Genomic DNA, 22,020 nt, shown 5'->3' on the forward strand with positions numbered 1-22,020 from the left:
GGCGAGCGCGGCGCGGCGGTTGCACGCAATCTGGCGCTCGGCCGATCATGAGCTCCCCAAACGAGGTGGCGCGAATAAGGGTGCGCTGGCGGGGCGGGGCGCCGCGCCTCGCTGCAGGATAATGAGGTGACACCGCCGGCCCCGCGCACCTTCCACGTCCATCGTCGTAGCAAACGACGTCGCCGCGCCAGGCCCGCTGGTGCTCCGTGCTAATTGCACCGGCGGGAGAGACGTCCGTGGTAGCCGAGTGGCTTGCGAGCGTCGTCGTCAACACGGAGGTGACGAGTTCGAGTCCAACTTTCAATGTCTCCTTTTTTCGTGGTAGTTTGCGATCTGCGTTTCGCTGCTCATATGAGTTGTAAAAGCGTTTGTGCTGTCAGGAAAAGTGAAATTTATTTTTCCTTTCTCTTTCCTGCGTCGGAATCATTCCGAGTTCAGCACTTTGAACACCTTTAGCCGTCTGAAAATACCAGCTCAGCCCTCGCGTGCCTCCATCCCTTTCTCTCTTTCTCCTCTTTCGCTGCTTCTCCTCCTCCTCCGGCCGCGTCGCCGCGAGCGGTGCGCAAGCGAGACGGAGAGGGGCGTCATGTGTGGCGCCATAAGCATACTACATGAAGCGTGTGGGCGCCGCCGCCGCGGAGTGGGGTGCTAGTGTCGGTATTGAGGTCAAGGTGTGCTGCACCCCGGTAGGGGGCGCGTCGCGGTGCATCCTGGGGAAGGGGAACGAGGGGGGGGCGTGGCCCTCGGCGTGGCCGCGGCGGTGGAGACACCAGCGGGGTGGCGCGTGGCGCGGCGGGGAGCGGGTTAGCCGAGGCCGCGCCGCGGGCCGGGCCCGAGGGTGGCCGCCACGCCAGGGGCTGACGCCGTGCCTGTGGAGGCCTACGCCTACAGGCCTTTGCACTGCGACTCCGCGGGCCTCGCGGTGTCACTCCACTGGTGGAGCTCCGTGCGCTATCTCTCTAGTTAGTGTGACGGCTGGCGGCGCTGGCGTGCCCCTCTTTTTATCACCACCTGCCACACCGAGTGCCCCATGCTGCATGTGTCGCCGTGCATATTTCAGGCCTAAATTTTGTGTTTTGTCTCGTTTTTTTTCGCCACGCCATGCGACACTAGCCTACCGCTTTATCGAGTCGTTCTCATTGCCGCCGTTTGATCGCAGGGGTCATAAAGAGGTCTGTAGGCATCATTCACCGCCCGGGGTCAAATTGAAACCCCTCGACTTGGATAAGGCCTCGCGGAAGGCGCATAGAGCTTTGCAGCTGGCTGGCTGAAAGAAAGGGGAGGCGTGCTTTGTAGTCTCCGCGCGTGTGCCGGACGGGCTGGACTGGGGTTCGTCGCTCGGTCTCCCTCGCACCCCGGCGGCGCGCCCCACGAGTGCGAGGGAGGCAGAGCGACGACGCAACGGCCCGGACACAGCCTGTATGGAAATAGCGTTGGGGTTATAATTCTCCAGACGGCCAGCCGCGCTGCAAGGTGCAAGGGCTGCGCTAGGGCTGCGCTAGGGCTGCGCTAGGGCTGCGCTAGGGCTGCCCGATGCAGGCCGCCGCTGGAGGCAACGCCTGCAAGCGCTGCGCCGCCGGGAAGCGCTGCCGGCCGAGGCTGGCGAGGCGAGGCGCGGAGGAAGCTTGCTGTTAATAAGCGGGCGGGACAGGTCGTTGCAAAAGTTCGTGCCGGGACTTCTTTATACCGGCAACGAGAGGACGGGACTGGCCGCCGTACGCCGTACCGCCCCGTACCGCCCTGCCGCCAGGAAGGAAAAGCAGTGCTGGGGGTTTGACCTGTCGACACTTATCATGGCCCAGCGACGCCCAGCCAGGCCGGCCTCTGGACTCCGCCCGGCCGGTGCATTTGCATTTCTTCTTGCTCCTGCTCCTCGCCGCCAAGGCCGGCGTGCAGTACAGTGGCGGCCGCGCCGCGCAGTGTACGCGGTACACAGGATGTGCGTGTAGCGGCGCTGTGCGGGTGGCCTACGCGGGGCGGCGCGGGGCGGCCCAGTGAGTGCAGGTACTGTACATGAGACCGGATCAATACTCGGTAGCGGCCCGGCGTGGCGCGGCGGCCCGGCGTGGCGTGCCGGCGCTTCGTCTCGGCCTGGCTCGGCCCGGCTCGGCCCGGCTCGCTGGGCCAGTGCAGCGCCGCACCCCCTGTCTACTGCCCGTCTCGGTCCCCCGGCCCCCGCCCGCCCCTCGCCGCCAGACTTGCCCCCGATCAGCCTAGTCCCCCCTTCACTGCGACGGCAGCCGCCCCCGACCGTCCCCCCGTGCCCTTCTGGGTAGCAGGGCGGGCAGGGCGCGGGCGGGGCCCTTCCTTGGGCGCGTCTCCCCCAACAATAGGGCGCGACCTGCCTCAAGGACCGCGGCTGCGGGGCGAGCGGGGGCCGGCGGGGCAGGGCCGGCGGGGCAGGGCCGGCAGGCCCTCCTGGAGGGCGCCCCGGAGCATGACGGCCACCACTTCAGACCTCTGCGTAAAGGGTACCTCGCTTGGCCTCGGGCGCGGCGAACTTTCCAGTGGCAGCGGTGAGTCGGGGCAGCCTGGGCAGCGCGCAAGGCTGGCGTCGCGCACCTCGCCTTTCAAGCTGTCTTGCCGGTCGAGGGGCCGAGGGGGCCGAGGGCCGAGGCCAGGGCGTGTGGGGCCATAACCTGCCCCAATGAGTCCAGCGCGAGGGTCACGCAGGGCGCAGGGCCACTCCAGCACGCAGGGCTGCGATAATCATTGTCTGGGCGCCGCCACGCCCCGCCACGCCCCGCCACGCCCCGACGGCCCGGCAGGCTATGGACAAACCGCCACCCCTGTCTGGTCTGGGTGGGGGCGGGGGTCAGCAGCCGCCCGGGCCGGTGCGGGCGGGACAGACGGTATGCAAATTACCAATGTACACTTCATCAATGTGTGTGTGTGTGTGCGTGGCGGCGCGTTTGCGCACCACCACGGCCTGCCTTGCCTTGGCGTTCAGGGGCGACATCCTCAGCGCCTCGGTCTCCGCCCACGCTGCGCGAGCACGGCGCTACACCGCGAGCGTCGCTTTGCGTTGCGTCGCTTTGCGTTGCGTCGCTTTGCGTCGCGTCGCTTTGCGTTGCGTCGCTGCGTCCTGAGCCTTGTATTCCGCTCGCTGTCGGCGCTGTCACCCCAGCCGCCCAGATTACCAGCAACATGTGTCACGCGTGCGTCCTGCGTCCCGTCCGTCCCCGTCCGCTCGGCTTGACGATTTACTGCCGGCCGAACACGGCGGCCGCGCGGCCGCGCTCAAACCCGCGCGGTGGTGATGGTTATGGTCCTGCCTCGCGGGGGGCACTGCCTGCTGCAGGCTGATTCCGAGCGTCCCTCTTGCACCCCGGCGGGACGGCCCGTGAGTGCGAGAGAGGCGGGGCTGCGGGGGTCATCGTGGGAGTGTACCCAGTGTACCCGCCACGGCTCATTGCGGCTCGTGCTCGCTGAGGGCGTGTCAGTTGGGGCCGAGCACTGGAGCATTTCGAGAACAACGCCGCGCCGTGCCGGGGCCTCGGCCGGGGCCATGCAGCAAAGCGTGCAGAGCGTGTTGCCACCGTGTCGTGCCTGGTCGTGCCGCCGTGCCCCGCCATGGCGCGCCACTACGTCAAATCACGCGCGCCGAGGCGCCGCCAAGGTCCTGCCAAAAGACTGCCAAAAGTCTGCTAGGCCGCCAGGCTGTCAGATCGGGGCCCCCAACGCACGGCGGCACTGCGCGGCCTGGACGGGAACCCGGGGGAACCCCCTCGCCGCTTCGCGTTTGGTTCGTGCGCCCCTCCGTCCGTCTGTCCGTCCACGCGCATGCATCCGCGGGCCGAGGCCGGCCGAGGCCTGTGACTCGCACTGCCTTGCGGTGCAGCCGTCGTATCGCCTCGCCGTCACGCAACGCCGGCAAAGCCAGGCAAAGCCCACGGGGCGAGGCACGGCGGGGCTGGCGAAGCAGGCTGCCAGGCAGGCAGGCCGAGCCGCATGACCCATCGATCCTCGCCTCGCGTTCTCGCGTTTGGCGCGCGACGGCCAAAGCGCATATTATGCAGCGCAGTCCGCCGTCACCGGCAAGGGACTGCAGGGACCGAAGGCACCGAACCGCAAGACCGGCGCAGCGCTGGGAACCTGCCGCGGACTTGCGTGGCTTCAGCGTGGCCGCGGTGGGGCGGGGCGGGGCGGGGTGAGGGCGCGATCAGCGGCGCTTCTAGACTGCGGTTTGGTGCCTGGGCCAATGGCGGGGCGGGGCGGGGCGGGGCGGGGCGTGCATGATGACGGGGCTGCGGTGTCGGGCCCTGAATGTTTGACGCGGCCCCGCTTGTCCCCGGCCAGGCTGCCGACCAGGGTGCCGACCAGGCTGCCGACCAGGCCACCGGACTCCACTCCGGTATGCCGTGCCTCGGTGGCGCCGCGCGTGCCGGCCGTGCTGCCGACCCACCTGTAAATCCGCGATCCGCGCGCCCCGGCTGCAGCCCCTCTACACTGATTCCAAGAGTCGTTTTCGTCGCCCTGTCTCTCTCGCCCTTAAAGGGGGGCCCTTGCAGGTGCGAGAGAGACAGAACGACGAAAACGACTCTCGGAATCAGGCTGCTGGGGCCCTAATTGCCCGGGGTGCAAACCGCGGGCCACTGCCAACACTGCCACCGCCGCCACTGCTACCGCTACGCTGATAATTAGTGCACACTCAGCCGCTGCACTTTTTTCTCGCTTTCCTCCGGTCGTTATTATTTCCTTTCTTATTCATCCGTTTCTTATATTCCCGCGCTCTTCCAGGAACGAGTGTTCAGGTCGCCCCCGCGCGCCGCCGCCTCTCGCCACACTCCGCGTGCCTCCTCGATCCTGCTGGTCGTAACTCCTTTTTTTTCCGCGTGGTGAGTTTAGTATGTGTGTGAGAGAGATAGAAATGAGTGCCCCGGGAAGTAGGATCCGCTACTTGTCGCCCTCACCCCGTTCGCACCGCCTCGTATTTGCCCTCCTCCAATATGCTCTAATTAAAAGGTGTGTGCCGCAGATTACGTCAGGTGGTAATGAGATAAATTCAAAGGTGCAAACGGGGAGCCAGCGCAGCCAGCGCAGCCAGCCCAGTGCTTTAGTCTCGTTAGTCGAGGCGCGCGGCGGGGCTGCTGGGCGCGTCGATGATGAGGTTGGCGCCCTTGATTGGCAGGCCGTGAAATGGGACACAACTTTTTTGATCCAAAGCGCAGAGTAGCTCGGCCCGCTCCAATTAGATTCGCGGGTGCGAGTTTGAAAACTACGTCGTGCGCGGCGGCTCTGCTGGCAGGGCCAGGCAGGGCCAGGCAGGGCCAGGCAGGGCGCGCCGCGGCCACCCCCGCCTCGTCGCCGTCCTGGACGAGTGCTGGACGTCCCGGACCGTCCCGGACGGGCACACCAATGGCGCAACAATGGCCCCGCGCGCCCCGCGGGCACTAATGATGCTCTTGAGCTGCGGGGCCGGGAAGGCGGGCAGGCCGGCGGTGCGTGTGCATTCCTGTTCCTCGCCTCCAATAATGCTCTTATTTTATTACCGGAGTCGTGAGGGAGGAATATGCCGTGGCACGCCTCGGATGCCTTCATCCCGGGCCGTCCGGGCCGTCCGGGCGGGCGCACAGCGCGCACAGCGCGCACAGCGCACGCATGAATTGCGAAATTCCGAGATCGTGACCGGCGGGGCGGCGGCCGGCACCTCGCCTCGCGCCTTGCCTCGCAGGTGAGAAATCGGAATTGGCGCCAAACGCGTCGGCCGGTCGCCTCCTTATCCGCCCCCCGGCCGCCGCAGCGCCGCATCGACGGTTAGGTCGGACAATAACGCACGACGAGCGGACGGACAGACAGACAGACACGGACGGCGGGGCGCAGTCATCCTTTCTTATTATTTGGACCGACGGCGACGCCGCTGGATTGCCTGCGTGTCGTGCGTCGTCGTGCCGCTCCCCACGTCCTCCGGCACGCCTCGGGCCGCCGCAGTCGCTCTGTCTCTCTCGCACTCGCGGGCCGGCCCGCAGCGGTGCGAGAGAGACAGAGCGTCGGAGCCTCGGACAATTGAATGCGTTAGCGGGGCGCCCTGTAACTCCAGTAAGTCGAGGGAATGACATTCCCGCGCTCTCTTCCGTTTCCTTGGCCTCCTCCAATCACGACAGGCGGCTCTAGACTGCGCCGGGGTGCGTTCTCACAAAATGCAGATGAGCCGGGCTATGCCCCTCGGCCGGTGCGTCCCACCGGAGCAGATCAGCGCTTTCGTCTCGGTGTCTCCCTCGCACCCTCACGGGACGCCGCTCGAGCGCGAGAGAGAGCACACTGTTCGAAGGCGGCCCGCAGTGCACCTGCAACTGCACCGCCGGCTCCGCTTTTCAATTTGCAATTCCCAGCCGAAATGCGTCGCGTCTCCCACGCATATTGATGAGCGCCCTTCCTGCCCCGCACGCCCTTCGTGGCTTTATTGTTTCGCGAGGCCCTTGCTGGGGCCCAGGGCGCCCAGGGCGGCCAGGCCAGCGCCCCACTCCACTCGGTCTGGCCGCGCGCTGCGTGGCGCTGCGTGGCGAGGTGGCCTGCGTGCTGGCCTGCGTGGAGGCCTGCGTGGAGGCCGTGGCGCCGCGGCGGGGTGCGTGGAAGGGGCCCGCCTCACACTCCGGCCCCCTCCCTCCTTGTCAACCCGGAGCACAAATCGATTGAAGCGTCAAGTTGATACCCGGCGCAGCAGACAAAAATAGAGCCCGCCAGCCCGCCCGCCTCGCCCCAACTTTTGTGCAGGACTTTGTGAAGGCGCCCTGCTGTCCGCGCGCGCCGAGCCGCTGGCTGGCTGGTTTGTCGGGATGAATGCATCGGGCCCCCTCTAAAGTTGGCATCGACTTCCACGGGAACGCCAATTAGTCTCCGTTGGAGTTGTCGCCACCGTCGCAGGACGTCAAGTCCGCGCCGCCAGGACTTAGCCGCCCGCCGCGACGAGACGCAGGAGGTGGCTGGAGGGGAGCGCCGCCGCGGCCTGAAGCAGACGACGCGACGTGAGCGCGCCGCCGGCGTGGCGCGCCGTGGCCGTGGCACGGCGTGGCGTGGGGGTGCCTCCCGCCGAAAAGCGTGCTCCGCTGCTCGGCAATTCGTTCGGCATCCTCTGTGCATCGCGTTGCTTCGCGTTGCCGCGTTGCGTGCGAAAGCGGGCGGCGGGCGGCCTCCGCGTCGCGTGTTGTCCTGCTGCATCCTAGGCCTCATCCTGCATCTCGCCCCCGCCCCCTCCACCCGCCCGGACGCACCGCGCGGCACCGCCGGCACCGCGCCTCTACGGCCACCGCGCCTCCCCCACCACGGCTCACGATTCGCTCCCGGCGTCCCCACCGCCACCCGCCGCTCCCCCCACCACGGCCGCGACGGCCACCGCGCGAGTCGAGCGAGCGACTGCGGCGGTTGTCGCGTCTAAAATCCGGTTTGACGGCGCGTAACGATTTTCTGCGTTCATCTAAAATGGGGAGGTGATTTTACAAGACGTCCTCACAAGTCCACGCACCCTCGCGGCGACCGCACGGGCGTCATCTTGACTCGGGGTCCGCGACTATCAACTGACTGCTTTACTGGTGAGCGGAGCCGCGCCGCGCCGTGCCGCGCCGCGCGGGCCGAATCGAGTCGAGCCGAGGCGAGCCGAGCCGAGCCGAGGGCCGCGCCTGGGCCTGGCTGCCTGGGCCACACGCTGCGCTCGCTCCGCGCTCCGCCGTGCTGGTGCCCACGGCTGTGCCGGGGCGGCAAGGCGGCAAGGCGGCAAGGCTCAGTCGGCCGGCAACGTCACTGGGGGCCGGACGCCCTGTGCTGTGTGCTGTCGCTGAGGGAGAGCCTCTATTCTATTTCATGAAGGAAGGTAAATGAGTCTTGGATTGCGTACGTCGCGCCGCGCCTCGCCCTCGCCGTGGCGGCCCGCCCCGCCCTCTCGCCGCACCGCGCCTCGCCGCCCGCCCCGCACCCTGACCACCCTCGACATCTCGCGGGGGCGGCGCGCACTTCCCCGTCGTACCGGCCGAGCCGTACCGGCCGAGCCGGCCGTGCTGGCGCTCGTACGACGGCCGGCCTTGCGTCCGGCAGTGTGTGATAGCGGCATGGTCAAGGTCACTGAGTGCACGTGTGTGGGTGTGCGCGCCACGTGTCTGTGTCGCCAAGTGCCGTGCCTCGCCAGTGTGTGTGCGATGCGTCGCTTGCACGTGCCGGCCCCCCGCGGCCCCCGCGGTCCCTGCCATCGGCTCGGCGCCGCACTTGTCAAAGCGCCGTGCTCGGCCCGGCTGGACTCGGCCGGCCGCTGCTCGGCTCGTCAGCGAGGCGGCAGCGCGGCAGGGAAGTCCGCGAGCACACTTAAACGAATCAGCTGATGGACGAAGCACTGGGTCAACTCAGCGACGCGCCACACCGCGACAAGTGTCAGTGCAAAAAGTGTCGCCGAGTGCTTCCAAGTGACTGTGCCAAGTGACGTTCCAAAGTGATGCAAGTGACAGTGACAAGTGTGTGTGTGTGTGAGTGCGGCCTGCTCCAGGTGACGGAGGCCAAACAGCAAGAATTAGAGGGCAGTGTGATAAGCCCGGTGCGAGGAGGGAGGGACAGCGAGTGTGTGAGTGTGCGCGCCTGTACAGTGCCGGCCGCCCGGGAAGCTACGTGAGGGGCCTGCTTGTTCGGTACTGTACTTTCGGCGGGTAGGAAGGGGAGAAGAGAAGGGCATGGGGCCGGGACACGCCCCCGCCCGGCAGGCCGCTCAAGGGCCTTCCCGAAAGCCCGAAAGCCCGAAGGCCCGAAGGCGCATTGCAGGAAGTGTTCGCGGACGATACGACGATGCGACGATCGAAGGAGTCTAGTCGGGATGCGTCTGATTCGGGAGCCAGCGGGCCGCGCCGCGCGCAGTGAGTTAGGCCTGGCCCCGCGCTCCCCGCGCCGAGCCCCGCGGCCCGCCGGCATTCGCACAGCAACAGCAAACGGCCTGGTTGTCTGTCTGCGTGTCTATCTGGCGCGCCCTGCGTGCCCCGCCCGCCGCCCGCGCGGCACAGGCCTGAGAGAGGGCCCAGCGGCCCTGCGCGGCCCTGCCAGAGCGAGCAGTAAATGAGACAGTGCGTGCGCGAGGGATGGGCGGGCGGGCGGACGGCGCGCTGTCGCGAGGCGAGTGCAAGGACGCGGCGGTCGCACGCATTCGGGCACGTGTGTGTCTTTGCTCGGTGTGACGGCGAGCCGACGGCGACGTCGCGTTGGCGGAGCGCGGAGCGGAGTTCGCCGAAACGTAACGACGCGGCACGGCCAGGCACGGCACGACTGTTTGCCGAGCGGAAGACATGAAGTCGTGCGTGTGTGCGACTGTGTGTGCGCTCTCGCGAGTGCCTGTGAGTGTGTGGGTGCGTGCGTGCCAGTCTGCTGCGTGTGTTGTTCTGTACGGTCTACGCGTGCGCGCGTGTGTGTCTGTATGTGTGCGCGTGTGTCTGTGTGTGTACGAAGCGAGAGGTTGCGTGCGGTCGTTTGCGAACGTGTAGCGTGCGTGCGGGTGGGCGTGCGTGCGTGCGTGCGTGCGTGCGTGCGTGCGTGCCCGCGCGGCGCATTCGTGCAAAGAGTTAATTTGCGTGTGCTGCGCGGGCCGTGGCGTGCCCTGCCGTGCCGTGTCGCGGCGTTCGCTTATCGATCATCAAAACAGAGCCGCGTTTCGTTATTTATTGGTATTTCATCAGGCGATTCTTTTTATTTTTTCGAGTGTGCTGCAGGTCACCGGATTGGACGCAGTTTTCCCGCCGCCTGCGTGCGCGCGTGCGTGCCGGGCTGTACAGTAGTGCCCACGGGCGCGCCGCCCCCTCTCCGCCCCCACTGCCCCCCACCGCCCCTCGCGGCGCTGCGCTGCAAGTCGCGAACCGCCGAGGAAATCCCTTTTCCCTCCCGCCGCGTATCTTTGTCCGCGAGCCCTAGACGCCAAGGTGGCCGAGGCGGTGCGTGCGTGTAAACGCTGCAGCTCGGCACGCGCAGCCCCGCGCCGCCCCGCACCGCCCCGCGCACCACGGCCAAATTGGTGCGGCGGCTCGGCCGGCGACTCGTGGACGGATAACGCACTGATGAAGCTCCGCGACACGCAGCGACACGCGCGCTGGCCCTGGTGCGCCCGGTGCGCCCTTGTGCTTCCAGTGCCTTGACAGGCTGTGGTGTCCGCGGACGTCGCTCTGTCTCTCTCGTTTGTGGAGCGTTTGAAAGGTCCGAGAGAGCGGCGAACCGCTGTTGGGAATGACTGACAGTAGACCGATTCCGGTCTCTCTCGCACACATACAGAGAGCCGCCGAGTACGAGAGAGACACAATCAGTCTGCAGAGCGGTGGCGTCGGAAACTTCCTCCGCGCGTCGCCTAGTCGCGCCTAGCTAGTCGCGCCCCGCCGGCTCCAGCCGTGCATCCTCCGCGGTAGGCTGTCCCGGCGACGCGGCTGCGTCCGGGTGGCCTACCCCGCCAGGCGCCCTGCGGCCCGGCCGGCGGGCAGGCGGCCTTGGCCAGGAGACACGGGGGCTTCTCGGCGCACCCCGTAGCCGATCCCAAGTTCGACAAAGTGACTCCCGGACCCAGTCGATGCTGATGCACTTATTGACGAGCTCGGCACGACGGCAACGGGGTCGCCGTGAATAATTGACCGACGCACTAGCAGCGGTGCAGACGGCAGCGCCTCGTAGCGCGACGCCGCTCGATTCTTAATCCTCGGGAAGCAAAAAGTGTGAAAGCACGCAACGCTAGTTATTTGCCGCTCAATAAGCCAATCAACTCCGCGACTTGGTCTGCGATGCCACGACGCGGGTCGATGGAATGGATTGGACGATCCGAGGCATTTCAACCGGAAAAAGGCCACCCCGCTCGCATTGAGTCAAAGGTTTCCGAGTTCGGCAGTTTGCTGGCCACGTTCATTGTATTTTCCTTCTTTTTCTTTTTATCTTGCAATTTTGAGCAAGCTGGCCGCGCTGCTGACCCTGGGACCCTTCGACTCTGACGCAACTTGCTAGTGCTGATGATTCTGTTTGTCCTGTTGCAGGGTGAGAAGACCAGACATGGGCAGTGGGGAGCACTACTGCCTCAGGTGGAACAATCATCAGAGCAACCTGCTGGGCGTGTTCAGTCAACTCCTGGAAGACGGCTCGCTTGTGGACGTGACGCTCGCCTGCGCTGAGGAGGGCCACTCGATCCGCGCCCACAAGGTGGTGCTGTCCGCCTGCTCGTCCTACTTCCAGACGCTCTTCGTCGCGCACCCCGCGCGCCACCCCATCGTCATCCTCAAGGACGTGTGCTTCCGAGAGTTGCGGACACTGGTCGAGTTCATGTACAAGGGGGAGGTGAATGTAGAGTACTGCCGTCTGTCCGCGCTGCTCAAGACGGCCGAGAGCCTCAAAGTGAAGGGTCTGGCCGAGATGACCAACCTGGGCGCGGACAAGGACGGTGACGACCGGGACCGTGAGTCGCGGGAGCGGGACAGAGACAGGGATCGCGACCGGGATCGTGACAAGGAGAAGGAGCAGGACAGGGAACAGAGGAGCCGGGAGGATAAAGACAGAGACCAAAACAGGGAGCAGGAGCGGGACCGGGAACGGGAGCGGGATCGGGATCATGGTGACAAGGACCGGAGACGGGATCGGAGTGAACAGCAAGACAGGGAGTTGAACGAGACGCGGCTCGAGGTGAAGAAGGAAGAAGAGACGACGCAGCGGCATCCACAGAGTTTAGTACAAAGGCACAGGCACAGCCCGTCCACCTCATCGCCGGGGCCGCTTCGCTCGGCCAACGGCGTCAGCCTCTTGGAGCCCGGCGAGCTGCTGGGGCTGGGGCTGCACCACGGCATGCCGCTGCTGGGGCACCCCATGCAGCTACCGCTGCCCCTCACCCACCACCACTCGCGGCTGCTCAACAGCAGTCCGGACTCGCCGCCGCTGTCCGCCCCCAGCCTGCCGCCGCCACCGCGGCCGCCGTCGCACAGCCGGAGCCTCTCGCCGTCGTCGGGCCTCTCGGGGCCGCCCAGCAAGCGCATGTCTTTGGCGCACCACCGCATCAGCCACCGCGTCGACTCGAGTCCGGACGGCGAGGACCCCGACCCTGGCGGGCAGGGCGACGCCGACTGCTCGGCCGACGAGGCGGACATGATGCCCAGCTCGCCGCTCAGCACCTGCAGCGGGGAGCCCAACGACATGACCATGGCGACCAATCTGAGCAACCCGAGCAACAGCAGCGGCAACAATAATAACAACAACAACGGCATCCAGCTGGCGGGCTGCTCAGGCTGCCCGCCAGGCGTCTGCGGGCTGCCCTCCTCACCCATCTCACTAGTCCAGCCGCCCTGCTCGTCCGCCAGCAGCCGGCTCACCTCCCCTCTGGGAACGCCCCTCGGCACGCCTCTGGGTACGCCCCTGGGTACGCCCCTGGGCACGCCCCTCGCCCTCACTGGGAGCCCCCTTCCAGGACCGTCCGGCCTGCCGCCTGTGCAGCAAGTGCCTCTGGTGAGTGGAGTGGCAGGTTCGAATACTGAGTGTCGTGTCGGTTTTGCAGAGTTGACCGTTTTTCTCGTTTGCAGTCGCTGAAGAAGGAAGTGGAGTGGGACAGAGGGGACCGCGACGACAAAAGCAGGACCAGCGAGAGCCCTTCAGACTACAGTCGGCACCCACCGGACTCGGTAAGTTCTTTTCTACATTTCGATTACAACGCAGCCTACATACGGCAGCCGTCGGAAAGACCCTGTCTAAAGAAAGGACCAACTTTTTTTCACGAAGCACACACAGAAACACCCTTCCGTAGGTTCATTCTTTGATTTTGCTTCAATCTACCGAGTTTCCCTTTGACGTGACCGGGTTTGTGGCGGCTACTTGGCAAGGCGGGCGGGGTCAAGGGCGGGCAGCACCCGTAGCGAATAATGTGATAGAAAGCGAGGCGTAGAAGTAGCGTCAGCACAAATATGTATCTTGTCAATACTTTAGATTTCCCGAAAATTAGTTGAAGTGACCATTATGGTTAATTATTACCCATAGATGACCTACAGGTAAATAACCAAGACCTAGATCCTAGTGCCATGCAAATTAGCATTTCTGAATAAAAATAGTCCTCCGATTTCTAATTGTACACACAGTTTTTCCTTGTTCTAAACGTTCGATAAGAACGGAACAGCATGCATTAGCCATCCCAGGCCGGGATAGTTGCCGGACGTCTTGCTTGAATAGTGCCGAGGTTAACACTACCCCGCACAAACACGTTGAGTGTCTCCTTAACTGTGATCCCTCAGTCCTCCCCCACCCTCGGCTACCTAACGACACATCCTTAATTCTGTTGTGTATCGTATATTGCATGTTTACATTTACATTTGCATGAACGATTAATACGTTACTGTTATTATTGTAACTATTATTTTTATATTTTCTATTAATTTTTTGAGTCTTAGTTTACGAGCTTATTTACAAGAGAGCCATAATTTTTATACAGTATATTGTTACTTTTAGTCGCTTGAATGCTCATTTATTATTTTCATAGATTTTGCTATTTGCATTTTAATTGCCACTAGCTTTACCACATTTCTATAAGTAGAAAGATCAAACTAAATCTAAGCTGCCTCGGAGCACAGACCACTCAAAACGCCATTTCATAAGACCACGCCTCCTTGACAAGAGTCAATGATGATACAAACTGAATGAACTGACTGGCATGATGCCAAATAAATGGGGTAGCGCCCGTGCGTAGGCCTCCCATGCCCCTTTGACCGCCTAGAAAAGTAGACCTACCATCAATACAAAAATGAGAATAAAGTACCCGCCGTCGTCCAGTAGTTGACCTGCGAAAAGTGGATTCTTCTAGAACGGACACAGAAGTGCAGCCATTCCAATATCCATAAACATAAATTCAAATTGCGATCCAATTATTTTTCCGAGAGGTGATGACCGCTGGAGAACTAAATGCATGTTGATTCCAGTGGACGTATGAGTGGATGTATATGTGATTGCACGCATGTTCTTCTTGGAAAATTAATCTGTCTTGCTTTTTTTCAAGAAGTTGACCTTCATTTTTTTGGCCGTTGATTGTTTAATATTTATTTAAATTATTTTATCCTTTCTTTCTCTTTCTCTCTCTTGGCTCTTACATTTATCTTTCTCTTGTTAGTTTTTTTCTTTTGATTCATGGTTCATAGCTATGTAATCTAAATTAACGCAGAAGATTGAGAGATTTGAGAGCGCGGGAATGGGGCGGGGTCGTAGGAGAGCTTCCTGTAACCAAAGCAAACCTCCCCGCCTCTGCTGCCAAAAACAAAATGAACGTCAACTTCTTAATGCCTTTTTTTTAGAACTCTACTCGCTCAGGGGGCGATATTTTGGAAACCCCTCACTTTTTCTTTGCACTTGAGATATGATTGGAAAGAGATATGGTCTGACCTCCACTGTTGGTCGCAAGATTCCTTGTTGCTTTGTGACAAACCAAATGTAGCTGCACCAAAAAGAGAGGAAACGTTACGCCTATAAGACAAGAGTCATTAATCACCATAACATAATATTCACCGTAAAATAGTAAAAAGAAAAAGAAGTTGATGTTCTTTTTGTTTTTGGTTGCAGGAGAGCCAGGGCCTGGGGGGACGAGGGGGTGGGAGTGGGGAGGGCCCGGACCGCTCTTCGTCGCCGCCCCGGCCCTTCCTGTGCTCGTACTGCGGCGCCACGTTTCCCCACCAGAGCAAGCTGACGCGGCACATCCTCTCGCACAGTCTGGAGACGCTAAAGTTCCGCGAGCAGCTGGCCATGCAGGGTCCGCCCGGCCTGGGCGCCGGGCTGGGGCTGCTGCCGCCGTCGCTGGAGCCTCTCAACCTGATCGAGAACCACCTGGCCAGCGTGTCGCACTACCACGACGGTCCCATCATGGAGCTGGACGCCTCCGCGCCCAACGCCGTGCTTTGCAAGTTCTGCGGCAAGTCGTTTCCCGACGTGGGCTCCCTCATCACCCACCTCCCCGCGCACACGGGCGACCGGCCCTTCAAGTGCGAGTACTGCGGCAAGGCTTTCAAGCTGCGCCACCACATGAAGGACCACTGCCGCGTGCACACGGGCGAGCGGCCCTTCCGGTGCACGCTCTGCGGGAAGACGTTCTCGCGGTCCACCATCCTCAAGGCCCACGAGAAGACGCACTACCCCAAGTACGTCCGCAAATTCCTGTCATCGCCCGGCAGCCCCGTGGACGCGGCGGAGGAGGCGCAAGCACAGCCTCAATAGGGACTGGAGTGCGCCCGTTCCAGTGTGTCAGTGTGTGTGTGCCTGCATGTGTGCGTGAAAGTGTGTCACTGTGTGTGTGAGAAAGAGAGTGGATGTTGAGACAGTTTTTTTTTGGACAGTTTTGTTGGTTACGGCCTTCATACTGTTCCAGCTGTTTATGACCCTGGGGCGATGGAGCTTCTAGTAGAAAAATTAAGGACAAATGTGATAGAATATTTTTAAAGATGTTTATAGTGTAGCACTAAGTGCTACAGAGTTACTTTTCTTTGGATTCCCTTATGGAAATTGAATTTTTTTTTGTAACGTGTTCGTCGCAGCTTCCATGCACCGATGAAAGTTTCTGCCAATGTTGATTTGCACCGTTGCCCTTGGGCTCGGCGATAGCTACATATCGGAAAATTTTGTTACAAGGACAAGTTGTTGGGGAGAGAGGGGGTAGGTTCAATCGCTATTCGTTTCTTTTATCTGTGCAAAACCGTATTCTCAGTTCTTACACATTTCCCTCATCAAAAATGGAAACAAAGGCAATTTTTACAATAACCGTGCATGCTGCTGCATAGACTAAGAGCCACGAGTAGCCTGTAGTTTCCCCGGTAACCAAGCTAAGTTAAGGGACTGTTCTGAGGACGCTGTGTAAACAGACAGTTAGAGAATGGCACTGTTAAATCGTGTCCCTGGCTGAGCTCCAATATTATACTCACTGCGACTTAAAACCACCCACACCCCTCTACCCCCTTTGTTTGCACCTAGACCAGCTTGCCTGGAACCAATTCAGCAATAAATACACTTAGTATTGTCTGTGAATGATGATAAATCCGCGTGGCGGAAATCTTTTGTTTCTCTTTTCGAAAATGTTAAGAATCATTCAAAGGCCATAAAATTGTATTTTATATACATACACCTACAAGAAACTGTTCGTTTTTGTAATCAGAGCTCAACGTAGCAATCACAATATTCTGTCTTTCGCCAAAGGATGGATAACCTATATAATATTAGCAATGTTCGTTAGGTTTACTTGTGGCATAGGAAAAATTATTTATATATTACATGGATGAATGTTTTTAAAAGATATTGATCACAATATGAGGCTTTAGTAGTTTTGATAAACTAATATGATAGGAACCAGGGTTCTTACACTTTATAGAAACCATATACGGTTGAATGTCAATACATATATTAAACCCAATGTGTAAGTAGGGTGTAGGAGAAATGCAGTACTGATAGTTGGAATATTTATAAGCAGCATTTAAAACTAGTTTGGTAGTTTTGTATGCCTTGCAGTTGTTTTTTAACATGTAGACGACGCTAAAGCTGGCGCCTGACTAAACGAAAATCTTGGATTCGTAAATTAGAATCGAATGTTTTGTTGTGGACGTATGTTGAGAGGTGTGTTTTGTTGTTTACCAAGGGAGCGTTTTAGGCGTACTAAAGCCATCTGCTGCTCGAAACAGTGTATCAATCATCACGAAGTATGGCGGGTTATTTACAAGGGAGCGTCAATATTTAAGATGTTCGAGTTAGTAAGAAAACTGGAATCTCCTTAGTTTCCAAAACGATACCTCAACTTTAGACTGTCCCAAATCAATGGCACACGTGTAATAATGCATCGATTTACACTGCAATCCCTATTTCGAGAAATCTTAATATCTTATTGACCGTATACGACTTGGTTGAACTCACGTGTCATGTCACGTTCTCATATCGTTGGCTTTTGGGATTGTTCCTTGCGAATCGGGACACTATTCCCCCGCTGTTGCTACGAGAGGCTAGTGTAATGTTCAGGTATCATCACCTCTATGGGAGTGTCATTATGATGACTATTCATTAAGACTGGATGGGACACATGACTCATGCTTCAGAGCGCGGGTCGACGAAGCTGACGGTTGTCTCAAAAGACTGATGTGATGAAAAACAAACTCGCTTTTCATCTTCTCGAGTGCTTTAACAAAACGTTAGGATATGTTACGATTTGTGCTAGCGGCGGTGATTAGCTCACGAGCAGGTTGTGTGTACAATACAGCAAAAGAGCTGCATCATTTCGAAGGTATCTAGTCCTCAACTGAGATATAGAATATTTATACGAAGGATTTTAAAACATTCATAAAAATAAACACACATTCATCTTTATGCGTGGTTATGTATTGGTTTAGGTTTGTATGTTTGAAACAAATATAGAAGGAAACTTTGTAGGTAATGTATTTTGGCATATTCGTCTTACCCAATAATAGTTTGTACACATGTGGCCCGAAAACTAGAGCTTGATAAGATCCCACCATATAGGCTGCTTTCAACCAAGTGAATCACTGGATCGTAGCGAGACCGCGTTGTTTAGTATTCACAATGTGAATGGAGAGAGACCCAGTAGTGCTTTATGTGATAATGTTTATACATATTTAATTTTTCTGTAAATACGATATTTGATTAGTTTCAATTGAAAGAGTGCAAAGAGAATGAGCGTTGATTTAGTGATGTGCGTGTCAAAGGCATTTCAGTTCTTACCGTATTTACTCAGTTTCAAGATCACCGGACGTGTAGATTCCTCTCCTCATTTCAGTGTGACCTTTGGGTCAATTGTTGTTCGTAGGTAACTAAATCAGCATGCGACGCAATCATTGTTTCTCATGCTGGTTAATCTACATATATTGTATGGAAGCTTTAACGCCGCTTAAAGCCCCCCCCCCCCAAAAAAAAAAAGAGGTAGTTTATCGCCCCTTTCTTCTTTGTTTTATTATTCTCATGTTGCTCACTAAAAGTCTTGTAGTTTACCAAAAGTATGACCAACTTTTTGTATCTTGTTAAAGGGTAAATACGGTACAGTGCAACTTGTTTTAGAAAACATATTTTGTACATTGTGTCGTTCATTAAATTTTCTTCTGTGGCGCTCGGTTAAAAAACGCGCCATTGACAATCTCATGTTTGACATGTCAAAGGTTGACTGTCGTATTTATATGTTTTGCAATGATTTCGCATTAAATTGCATGACTGAGATGCATTCACTTGGATGCCTTGAGATCTAATTGTTGTTTAAGTAATGTCGGTACAAAAATTATGCTAATTGAGGCTAGTTTGCTTCAAACAGCCTAATTAGCCCAGACATTGAATGGAATGCATGCATTATGTGACATATGCACTACGCTTCACAGGTGTGTGCATCTGTAAGTAATAATGCCAATGTTAGGGACCATGCGCTTATGCCGCAACACGATTTTTCAGTGTTACAATTACTTACGCACTCGGCAGAAGTAACATCTCAAGTTAATCGTTCTACTTCATAATTGAGTTTCTCTGTAGCTTCAACCAATTAAATTGGTTGTTCCCCCATACTTTTATGATGATTATCAATTCTTTACTTGTGTTCAACATTAGTGCATGGTCCTACTGTAGGAGGTGTTCCTCATCGTACTCACTTGTGATAGAGGTTCCCATTACCTGTCCTATCTGGGTTCGTTCTTATTTATTTTTTTCTGTTGTAGAGATTTTTTGTTAACAGTATTAGGGGCGATAGGGTGGTGGGCAGAGCGCGGATGGAGAAGCTCGAGTGGAATGTGATACTACTAATAGTTTTGTGGTTAGTACTTTGCAAACGCCGCTCTGAGCGGACAAAACCAAGTACAACTTAGCGCGGAGGTCTGATTATTTTTCTTTTTTTGCCACACTTCACCATAAAAATCACTCACACGCCAGTCCGCACACTTATTGAGATTAAAGTAGCTTAAGGTCTGTCCGTTGTTTTGTTTTTGAAATTAACTGGGGGTTCCGTTCAGTCCCTCAAAGTCCATCGATATTAAATTTACGACTTTATGTCACAATCTGGATTTGACATCAGGGCTTAAGTTCCGCTGTTTCTAGTTTCCTTTAATCCTCTCAAACAGCAATCTGCACTCGTGCGTTTCGGAACGCGGTTATTAAATTATCTACTCAAATCAATGGAATTTTTTGTGTCCGGCAGCCTTTGCATGTATATCCTTACTTGATGCAGACATATCTCATTGGTTGTGAAAGATGAAGCGTGTGCCCCACTGGGAAAGTTTTGTGTCTAGGATTCCCTCTGTTGTACAGGTTTTTTTAGTGTTTGTAGGGACTAATGATAACATTATACTTTTGCTAAAGCTGACAGGCACTTTTGCTAATCGAACAGTATGCACTACAAATTATCAACCTTACATCACTCCTTAACCAGAAGCAATAACTGTTACAATACATTGTATTCGTTCATATGAAATGTAATTCTATTTTTGAAGATCCACTGATGTTTTGCTGTAAAATATTCGCGCCACTTACTACGCGCATTATCTCGTTAGATGTTGTTTCGTTATGTATGGTGAGACAGAGTATTTTTGTAGCTGCTTAACTGTTATAACGATGAAAACGTTAAAAGAAATCTTGTTAGCTTATATTATTTGTTTTGAAATCTGTTGTTACCATGTTATTGTCGACAGTATGTGTTAGAGAACTGTAGTTAGACATTCCGTTCCGTTGTTAATGTGAAAATGTCTGTTAGATTGCTGTAATTGCTGTTAATTGACGTCTAAAAAGACCGGTTAGATTTAAGCTGAATCAATTTTTTGACCATGATGCGGTACGCCTCGTACTGTGAACTAAATTATTTGCCTGGTGTCAGTGGTTGCGGTCAGTTGCAAAGATTTCAAAATTGTCAGCTGTTTTTATGTTTAATGCATTCACTAATAATACCCACACTTCAGGGCCATAGGTGCCAAACTTGTCTTTCCCATTGTGCGTTGGTTCGATGAGTGGCATGCTTCCTGACTCCTTTTGAAAGAATGTTCTGTAATGAGTTGACCTATATTTTACAACTGCGTGCTTGCTTCAAAGTTTTGTCAGACAGGGTTCTCATCTATCATGAGAATCAAACGTAAACGCGCTTTCTGTTTCAAGTGTTACCTCATGTTCTTGCATAAAATTGGTTATTGAGCATGTACAATACATATCAAGGGACCAAAGATTAATTTTGATTTCACAAATAAATAGTCAGAGAAATAAGGTAGTTTGCGTCTCCTTCTGAAAATTACGAAGTGTCTTTATCACTGGATTATTTTTAAAATGAGTAGCATCATTAAATTTTTCAGAAACAAAGCTCAAATTGCAGTACCTTTCAGGCACTGTTTCGAGGTACACTTGCAGACGGGCTGTGCTCGTGTTGTTATCAAATTGTAACAGGGTAAGCAGCCGCAACTCGCCATTTGATTCTTGTTAAAATATATCTTTGTTGACCGATGTGCTTTTCGTTCAACTTTTGTTTAATTGTAACAGAGTAGTTCTAACCAACCCCTGAAAATTTTGAAATCACTAACCACCAAAGACGCACTGATTGCCGATGTAGAATATAGAAGGTGGCACGTATGAAACGAAGCTCGCTGAATGGCAGAGCTGTGCTACTATCCTATCCTATTCGGTTTTCGACGTGCTCTGTTGGAGCCCCGTGGGGCTTTCCTGTTACGCCGGTATTGTTATTAAACTTCGAGTTTTGTGGATACAACAGAGCAATGCCCTGAGGCTCATTATATCAAAGGGAAAAAGCTGCAGATTTTATATATATATTCCTCTCAGATTTTCCAAGTCTGTAGAAAGAGTTACGTTGTTGTCGTTATCAGTGTTTATTTTGTGTATGAAAAAACACAAAGACTTTTGGATACCAAAGCTTCTTATCAGTAGTGAATACAGACCTATAGACATATCGAAAATTTGATTTTTATGATTTAGTTGGAGGAACTGTCCGGTATATTGTGATCCAAATCGTATTGTTCGGTTGACATGTGTGTGTGTGTACAATTGTTTTGAACGGTAATTACGTTTGGAACAATTCTTTTTTGATAGAGAAACTCATTCCACATTAATCAGGATGCATGGCTGAAAATTGCTGCCTTGAAATAACGCAAACTGAATCGTGCCACTTTATTGCAGTTTAACTGAGACGTACCACCGATGTGCGGTTACATTAACCAAAGAATGTAAACAAGCTTTGAAACCTTGTAATCGCAATTCTTCATTATCGTAGAGGTTTTCATTTTGTTTCTTCTGTGTTGATTTTAAGGTAAAGGGGAGGTACTTGGCAATCCCAGTACCTTGGTTTGCGTTGTTTTAAAGCATTTTACGTACATGCTGATATGTAAAATAGTTGTGATGTTTATTTTTGATTATTGGTTGGCTGTGTCTTGCCTGGCACTATGTTTGTTGGCATGGTGTGACGTGTTTGTGTGGTTGTAATTACAATTGTTTTTTTTTTCCTCTCTCCGGGGAGACAGTTATGCAAGTGATTGTTGTAATGTAGAGATCTTGTGGAAGGCGTTTGTGTTTTATTTTACGCTGTATAATTATTTGTCTTTTTTTTTCTTAGGACAATGTTTGTATCTACAGATAAAATCTGTGTTGAGTCTGTGATTAAATGCTTGTAAATTTCACGTAATTTATTCATCACACGGAAATAGTGTACAGTTGAGTGATCATGACATGTTGGTACAAATGCATGACAGAAGAACACGAGATGTGAACATTGGGCCGCCGGCTCATTCCCTGTCGTTCCTCTTATTTATATTGTGCAGCCACTTCGGTCGCACTTATTTTGTGTTGGCTTTTGCTAATTGTACATTACTTAAAAAGTCACTAGGAAATATTTCCCTTTATTTTTTTTATTTATTACAAAGCATGTATCATTATCTTCTGTTTGTAATGAATAAAGCTTAACCGTAAAATTGGAAACGATATCACAGCATATTTTATTTGGCGCGTCCGTTCCTTGAGTGCTGCGTGCTGACAGATACACACGCCTCTCCCGTCGTGTGCCCTGTTAGCGCGATGACGTTGACATCCACGGCCACTAGTTGCCGCGTTGGCCTCGGC

The 22,020-nt window shown here is 55.6% G+C and overlaps 1 protein-coding gene across 6 annotated transcripts in view; it reads left to right on the top strand.

Annotated features, from left to right (window-relative positions):
* The window catches only part of LOC117654551 (zinc finger and SCAN domain-containing protein 10), a 154,844-nt gene that overhangs the window by 125,343 nt on the left and 7,481 nt on the right, over positions 1-22,020 (top strand). For 2 of the 6 annotated variants that reach the window (XM_034401263.1, XM_034401262.1), the window contains 2 exons: positions 10,971-12,423; positions 12,498-12,596. In XM_034401263.1, coding sequence (XP_034257154.1) covers positions 10,987-12,423; positions 12,498-12,596 — 1,536 coding nt within the window. In that variant the 5' untranslated portion in view covers positions 10,971-10,986. Of the gene's footprint in view, positions 1-7,437; positions 7,530-7,688; positions 7,808-8,250; positions 8,832-10,970; positions 12,424-12,497; positions 12,597-14,514; positions 21,885-22,020 lie in introns of those variants that run through there. The other 4 variants (XM_034401265.1, XM_034401264.1, XM_034401260.1 and 1 more) reach the window with 4 other exon arrangements.

Source organism: Thrips palmi, unplaced genomic scaffold (assembly GCF_012932325.1).
Source record: "Thrips palmi isolate BJ-2018 unplaced genomic scaffold, TpBJ-2018v1 HiC_scaffold_10, whole genome shotgun sequence".
Lineage (NCBI taxonomy): Eukaryota > Metazoa > Arthropoda > Insecta > Thysanoptera > Thripidae > Thrips > Thrips palmi.